General features: G+C 41.9%; 1 protein-coding gene across 1 annotated transcript; it reads left to right on the forward strand.

The window, feature by feature from the left end:
* The first annotated feature begins 7,081 nt into the window (after positions 1 to 7,081).
* Positions 7,082 to 8,056, forward strand: LOC118734829. The gene is made up of 2 exons (XM_036464507.1): positions 7,082 to 7,348; positions 7,445 to 8,056. Exons 1-2 carry the CDS (start codon positions 7,335 to 7,337, stop codon positions 8,031 to 8,033), a joined length of 603 nt encoding a protein of 200 aa, XP_036320400.1. The 5' UTR covers positions 7,082 to 7,334; the 3' UTR covers positions 8,034 to 8,056.
* The last annotated feature ends 277 nt before the right edge of the window (positions 8,057 to 8,333 follow it).

Genomic DNA, 8,333 nt, shown 5'->3' on the forward strand with positions numbered 1-8,333 from the left:
TGATTAATTATAATTTAGGTTTAGGTTAGGGTATAATATTCATTTTTGTTTAATACCTGTTGAGTTATTTTGGTGCATAATGAAATAGTATTATTGTTTTCAGGTGTGTTGTTGGTGAGTTGTGAAGTTGAGTTTTGTGAATTATCATAGTGATCAGAGTGTATGTTTGAAATGGATGTTTTAATTGTTGTTACTAGTGCTGCTTAGGTTGGTTTTTTGGGCGAGATTTGTGTTTTGTTGTTTTTGTTGTTGTTGTTGTAGCAGCTACAACCCCGCCCAGATCGGTTAATATCTCAGTCGTTTTCGGCAGCCCTAAGAAGCGTGCAGCCTCAACGGGGTCGGTCCACAGGGACAAAGGCGTTAGGGTTGTTGGGTGTTCCGGGCATACGAAGAGATGCTTCGAGTCAAGAGGTGTCTCTCCGCATGCCGGACATTCATTCGGCACATCCGCGTTTAGTCTGCTCAGGTATGACTTTAAACTGCTGCAGTAGCCAGAACGAAGTTGGGCTATTGTGATTCTTGTCTCCCGAGGCAGATGAAGCTCCGTCTCGTCTATGTCTGGTGGTTGTGCGCCTAGACCGGCATTCACAGGTCTGGAGTCTACATAACTCGAGACTGATTCCCTGTGAATGCCGTTCAGGGCCTGTCGATAAGCTGACGGGTCCTGAGGTTGTTTAATGAACATCTGGACTTCCTCCGTCAGTTCGTAGATATGCCTCCTGACGTGCCTGGGCGAGGGCTCTTCTGCAAGCAGCTGCCCATTCGGGTGACCACGTCTATGGCTCCCGATAAGGAACTGCTTGCAGAGCATGGTGTTATGCTCCTTGACCGGAAGCAATTTCGCCTCGTCGTGTAGGTGGTGTTCAGGCATCCAGTCGCTGTCCGTAGTGTGTTTTGAGCTGTCTGCAGCTTCATCCACTGCGTCCTACTAGTCCCCGGCGACCACACTGGTGCTGCGTAATTCAAAACCGGCCCGCCCATTGCCTTGTATGTTGCCAGCAACGTTTCTTTATCTTTGCCCCAAATACTGCAGGCTAGCGACTTGAGGACCTTGTTTCGGCTCTGTACTTTGTTGACAATAGCGGTTGCGTGCGCAGAGAAGGAGAGCAGACTGTCGAAGGTTACTCCGAGTATTTTGGGATTATTCACCGTCGGAATTGGTGTATCATCGACGTGAATTCCCAGCGGTAGCCTGACCTCCTTCGTCCAGGTGGTGAACAAGGTCGCAGAGGATTTCGTAGGGGAGAGGGTTAGGCTCCTTGCAGTGAAGAAGCGAGAAAGCTCGGAGAGATACCCGTTTACTTTCGAACACAAGTCATCGATTCCATTCCCAGTCGCCATGATCGAGCAATCGTCGGCGTAGGAGACAATCGAGACTCACTCTGGTGGTTGAGGGAGCTTTGAAATGTAAAAGTTAAACAGTAGCGGGGAAAGGACACCACCCGTTTACTTTCGAACACAAGTCATCAATTCCATTCCCAGTCGTCATGATCGAGCAATCGTCGGCGTAGGAAACAATCGAGACTCACTCTGGTGGTTGAGGGAGCTTTGAAATGTAAAAGTTAAACAGTAGCGGGGAAAGGACACCACCGCATGGAACCCACTGTTTTTATTTTTCTAAGTTTGCTCGATTTGTCTCTAAATATTACCACGAGTGTCGACCACTCAGATAATTCGCCGACCACCGTCTGAGCCTCTGTGGGAGAGAGGAAGCCTCTATATCTTCTACTAGCGTATAGTGGCTGACGGTGCCAAACGCCTTTGACAGGTCCAACGCTGTACTGGCGTTAAGTGCTGTTGTTGTACTGTGCACTTTAAGGAAACCATGCTGGTGCTTCGTTGGGGTCAGGTGGTTTGTGAAATACGGGAGCAGCAAGGCCTCTAGTGTATTCGCTACCGGGGAAAGGAGTGTTATCGGTCGATAAGAATCTCCCTAGTTGGCTGGTTTCCCCGGTTTGAGCAGTGGGACCACTCTCCCCATCTTCCAGATGTCTCTGATAATGAGAGTGGCCATAGACATATTGAGGACCTCCGTTAGGTACGCTACTCCCGCAGGACCCAAATTTTTCAGCATCAACATGCATATTCCGTCGGGACCCATGGCTTTGGGGACTTTCGCCTTCCCGATGGCCACCTGAACTTCACCGCAGGTGAAAGCAAGGGGGCCACAAGTTGTTGGCAGTTTGTGCAGCCTTCTGGTCACTCGAAGCTTGGCTTTGTCCACCGGAGGATGCAGTATGAACTGCCGGCTAAAATAACTCGCACATCGATCCGGGTCCGACGAAGCATGGTTGCCGAAAGAAATTTCGACCCTGTCTTCGTGCTTCGCCGGATTGGACAGTGCCCTCACGGTTGACCAAAGCTTACTCACACCAGAGGTGAAGTTACAGGTCTTCAGATGCTCTTCCCACTTCTTCCGCTTATGTACGTTCACTAGTTGCCGAATCTCCGCGTTGAGATCCCTGATACGGGGATTTCCGGGATCGGCCTGACGAAGGCTGTCACGCTCGTCGGCTAGAACAGCCGCTTCAGCACGGAAATTTGGACGTGGGTCCGTAATTTGTTTTGATTAATTAATGGTGTGACTTTAACTTTGTACCATGCTATATCAATGTCTTTGGGCAGGTGGTAAAGATCGAAAGATAATACAATTTTTCCAGTAGGAGTAGTTTTGCCTTCAAATGTGCGTGTGATTTTGCATACGTTTCTTACACCTTGACTTTTATTTCCTGTATGATTTCCTCGTCACTTACAAAATTTAGGCAGGGCACATAAATTACTCATATTATCATGATACAAAAAAGAAGGTAATTTCAATAAACAACTTTTGACGGTTAATAAAATTTTCTGAATTTTCATAAATTGTGAGTATTATCAACGGCCTTGCCACTTTGATAATATTAAAACAATAAATCGGAGTATTTTCTTTCCCTATTTATACCAATGTAATAACATTTCAAATCAAAAACCATTATCAGTGCTTGGTACTTTTTTTAGTTACGTGGTTCGCACCTTTTTTTTATTAAAAATATTTAAAATGTAAACAGTTAAAGGAGACTTTTCATTTTGTAATTAAAACCACGCGCGCATTATTCTGTTATTTTTTTGTTTTCTTATTTTGAATGCAATCTTGCGATCTAAAAATCGAATTCTAAAGAATGTTCTTCGCAAATAAAACCTTTTATATTTTGGTTCAAATTTACTTTTAAATTTCTCATCAGATTTTGCAAAAAATTAGACTTTGTGATTAGCGCATCATCATTAAATTTCACAAACTTTTAATTTATGCAAAACACCTGAAATCGGCTTGAACAGACCGCCCTCCGATAAACAACTAACAGATCGTTGTTTAAAGTACAAAACCGTGTATTAACAAAATGCACAACTGCGTATGCGAGGTTGCATAAATTATTTTGTAGAGAGTAAAAACACTCATATTTCAAAATGGTTCTCTTTTTTCTACAAAGAAATCGCATTTCAGGACGAATGGATAAAGCTTGAGCCAAGAGCTTGTGTGAGCAAATCCAATTTTTGGCAAAAAATGTCATTTTCGAAATCATGGAGCCGGCATAATTTTCTAGTTCACCATATTCCACACTTTTTAATGTACTGATTGTTGTTGTTGTTGTTGTAGCGGTTACTAAGCCCCGTTCAGGGCGGTTCATCCATCAACGTTGTCGTCAATTTCAGCTAGGGGGAGGCCCAGGAAGTGTGCTACTTCCACAGGGGCTGTCCATAGGGACAGGGGCGTTAGCTGAATGGGGTTCTCAGGGCATGTGAAGAGGTGCCGGGAGTCATGTGGCGACTCTCCACATGCCGGGCATTGGTTGGGCACATCTTCGTTAATTCTGCTCAAGTAGCTGTTAAGCCTGCTGCAATAGCCAGAGCGAAGTTGGGCTATTGTAATGCGGGTCTCCCGAGGCAGACAAAGTTCTGTCCCGTCCACGTCCGGTGGTTGTGTGCCTAGAACGGCATTCACGGGTCGGGAGTCTACATAACTTGAGGCTGATTCCCTGTGAATGCCGTTCAGGGCCTGTCGGTAGGTTGACGGGTCCAGAGGTTGTTTGATATACCTCTGGACTTCGTCTGTCAGTTCGGAAAGATGCCTCCTGACGTGCCGTGGCGAGGGCTCTTCTGCGAGCAGTTGTCCGCTGGGATGCCCACGTCTGTGGCTCCCAGCAAGGAACTGCTTGCAGAGCATTATGTTATGCTCCTTTACTGGGAGCATCTGGGCCTCGTCATGAAGGTGGAGTTAAGGCGTCATCAGGAGGCATCCTGTCGCAGTTCGTAAAGCCGTGTTTTGGCAGGTCTGTAGCTTCAACCCCTGCGTCCTGCTAGTCCCCGGCGACCATACGGGCGCTGCGTAGTTTAGAACCGGCCGGCCAATTGCCTTATATGTTGCCAACACCGTTTCTTTATCTTTGCCCCAAGTGCTGCCGGCCAGCGACTTGAGGACATTGTTGCGACTCTGTACTTTGTTGACAATTGCGGTTGTATGCGCCGAGAAGGAGAGCAGACTGTCGAAGGTAACTGCGAGGATTTTCGGGTTATTCACCGTCGGCATTGTTACGCCATCGACGTGAATACCCAGTGGCAGTCTGACCTCCTTCGTCCAGGTGGTGAAAAGGGTTGCCGAGGATTTCGCAGGGGATAGGGCAAGGCTCCTTGCAGTGAAGAAGCGAGAAAGTTCGGAGAGGTTACCGTTTACTTTCGAGCACAAGTCATCAATTCCATTCCCAGACGCCATGATCGAACAATCGTCAGCATACGAGACTATATTAACACGCTCTGGTGGCTGAGGAAGCTTTGAGATGTAATAATTAAACAGTAGCGGGGACAGGACACCACCCTGTGGTACCCCCTGTTTAATTTTACGTGGCTTGCTAGTTTTTCTCTGAAATTTACTGACGAGTGTCGACCACTCAGGTAATTCGCCGACCACCGTTTGAGTCCCTGTGGGAGTGAGGAGCCCTCTATATCTTCTAGTAGCGTTGAATGGCTGACAGTGTCGAACGCCTTGGACAGGTCCAACGCTACTAGAATAGTTCTCTCCCAGGGGCGGTTTCGGCTTAGGCCACGAGTTATCTGAGTGTTTATGGCGTTAAGTGCTGTTGTTGTGCTATGCCCTTTACGGAACCCATGTTGATGCTTCGCTGGGGTCAGGTGGTTCGTAACCGGGGAGAGGAGAGTTATCGGGCGATAAGACTCTCCTTTGTTGGCTGCTTTCCCCGGTTTGAGCAGTGGGACCACTCTCCCCATTTACTGATAAAATCTTCTGCTTAAAAAAAAAAATATTTCTTCTAGTGATCAGGTAGCATGTATGTGATGAAATGTCATAATTTTATTAAAAGTCAAATGGTTAACAACAACAACGAATGTCATTAAATGAAACTACCTTCTTGTATTGTATCATGCATTTTATTGTGTTTAGATTGTCTTGGTATTTGACTGTAACTGGGCATAGATTACCGAGTGTTTTTACTTTTAAAAACCTCTTAGTTACTCTTGAGTTACGTGTCAGTATAAGCAATGATCCGTCTTTGAGTTGTTTTATGTTGTCTATTTGAGTTGATATTGTGTCTATTGCTCTTTTTATTACGAATGGGCTTAGGTTTTGTAGTTCATTTTTGGATGCTGTAATCAAGGCATATTAAACAAGGTAGAAGTGATTATGACATTTCTCTCTTTTGAACACCGACTATAATGTCAAATGATGAATAACTTTTAACCCTTTTCAAGTTGGCATTCTCTAATTTTCATTAAAAATTCAATTATGCTTTGATATAGTTTTGAATTGTGTGATTTTTTTTTCTTTTTCGACTACCATGCGTTTATAGAAACATACATATACACATATACAGGAACTACGAGCGTTGCATTGTGTGGAAAGTGGTACGATACTTTAAGGCGCCTAGTTGCGAAGTTAGAAGACTTGGCTGCCTTAAGCCACCGAATTTCAGAACTGAGTAAGAGAATTTTCTTACAATATTATGCACACATAACCGCGTCAGGACCTAGATTTACACTGATATACATACGTATGTAGAAGAAAACATTAAATCGTTTTTTATAAGTGGGAATGTTTTCTAGAAGTAAATATTTAACTAAACGCGCAAAAACATTGGGTGAATAGAAACAAAAAAATGTTGAAAACAGTTTCATAAAACATTTATTTCATCTAATGACGTGGTTTCCTTTATGAGGTATTCTTTTCTGTCCATATGTATATGTGCATATAAGATGCGAATGGAGCTAATATTGAAGTAATCCTTAAAACTAGTATACGTACTTACATATGTATGTATTTATGCTGATGCATTTCCATGGTGAAATTATAAGCAGGTGAAGTAATAAAAATGCTTTCTCGCTTTATTTTCCTGACATGCGGCTATCTTATACAAATTTTTAAAGGCAAATTTTCAAATAAGATAGGGTCAAATCTTTCATCTCGCTCTTATTACTACACCTGGTATAATTTCAACATGATGAGCATGGTACAATAATTACAGGTATTGTCTTCCCAGAGAGCGCATATTCCGATCTGTCTTATTTGAAAACATCATTGTTGTCCACACTAAAAGGTTAGTGCTAGGGAAAAGGGATATTTCCATACCCCATATACCATATATGCACACGTATTATTTTTAACAAATCTTCTTGCAGAGGACTTATTTAATTTGCAGAAGCCGAAAAAACGTTTGCTTAGTAAATAAATTCTAAATTTATTTGGCTCACTTCATTTCAAACGTTTTTTCTTTTGTTTTGAAAAATTATAAAAATGAAATTGAGCAAAAACAAAAACCAAAGCCAAATAAAAGTAAAAGAATCAACATTGAACTGCGTCAAAATTAAAATAAGGGAGCACGAATTTCGATGTGAAGCAAAACTCTCTGGGTAGACAATACCTGTAATTATTGTACCATGCATGATGAGGTTCAATTGATGCTAATTTGTAGCAAACATAGCACGCGCACCTCATAGGGTTAATTTGTTTGTTTAAAGTTTTTTGACATTATAACTAGCTACAAGAGAGTTCGAGCTAGTTGTCACTTCTACCTTGTTAAATATGCCTTGGCTGTAATTGTTATGTATTTGGGTTGGTTAAATGGTGTTTGTTTATATGTAAGTGTGGGAAATTAGTAATCGGTGTTATAGGGTGTGTTCAGTAATGCAGTATAATGCGCATACTGCTTTTGCAGGACCAGCAGAACGTTCAGAAATGCTAATATGGCAGCACTGCAAATGTCGAGCGTTCTAAAACGCCATTTTTCTATCAAGCGTCGCTCATCATTTGCATAAAAAAAAATTACACTGCCGCTGATTACGCTTGTACCATGTCGGAAGAAAAGTGAGTACAAAACTAATTTTCTGTAATTTTTACAATGAAAATTTGTTAAACGTATAGTTTTGAAACAATCTTATATTATGTTTTTATTATTTTCAGCGAAAATCTTAGTACGGCTGAAGTTAAGTTGCTGCTTAGAGTTCGATTAAATATGGAAGACGAATTTGCATCTGGAAGGAGAAAAAAGAGCGTTCTATGGAATAAGGTGGTGGAAGAAGTAAAAAAAATCAACAGAGACATTAACATAGACAGACACATTGCACAAAGAAAATTTTTAAATATGCTGGTATCGTATAAACGTATAAAAAAGCGCAATAATTCCTCCGGTAGGGAAGCAACATCTTGGCTATATTTTGAAGATTTTGACGAGGTGTATGGTACCAGGCACTCCATCAATCCTCCGCCACAAAATCTGCAAGCGTCGTTGGAGCTACCATCGTCGCCGCCATTAGATGAAGGTAATGTTGAGCCACCCAATTCTCCACCGACTTCAAGTCGTAGAGCACCACATCCTCGGAGAAACCCAAACAGCGAAATATTAAAGTTTTTTGAAGAACAAGCTATTAAAGAGCAAACCCGACATGACGAAGCAATGGCTGTGGAGAGGGAGAAACTTTCACTGGAGAAAGAGCGAATCCAAGCGTTGCTGGAATTAAAATCAATATTGAACCGATGTCTGCAAAAGTAGATTTTGAATTTGTTTTTTATTAGTCATAAGATGAAGCTGTTAAATGTACCTTTTTAACCTTTCTAGATTGAAATCTTTTTTTATTTTTATTATTGAAACCATGTGATGTTAATTTAATATATTTTATTAAATTAAGTTAAATGAAAATGAAGTCTAAAAAAACCATTTATTCCGTGTTCAGTAAGAAAATTTAGAAAAGTAAACTAATTATATGGAAGTACATAAGTATATATGTTCCATCGAAACATCCAATTACGAAAGGAAACGGATTTTCTCTGCTGTTTTCAAAATTCGTCATGA

Source organism: Rhagoletis pomonella, unplaced genomic scaffold, assembly GCF_013731165.1.
Source record: "Rhagoletis pomonella isolate Grant_MI unplaced genomic scaffold, Rhpom_1.0 Rhpom_scaffold_00002, whole genome shotgun sequence".
NCBI lineage: Eukaryota > Metazoa > Arthropoda > Insecta > Diptera > Tephritidae > Rhagoletis > Rhagoletis pomonella.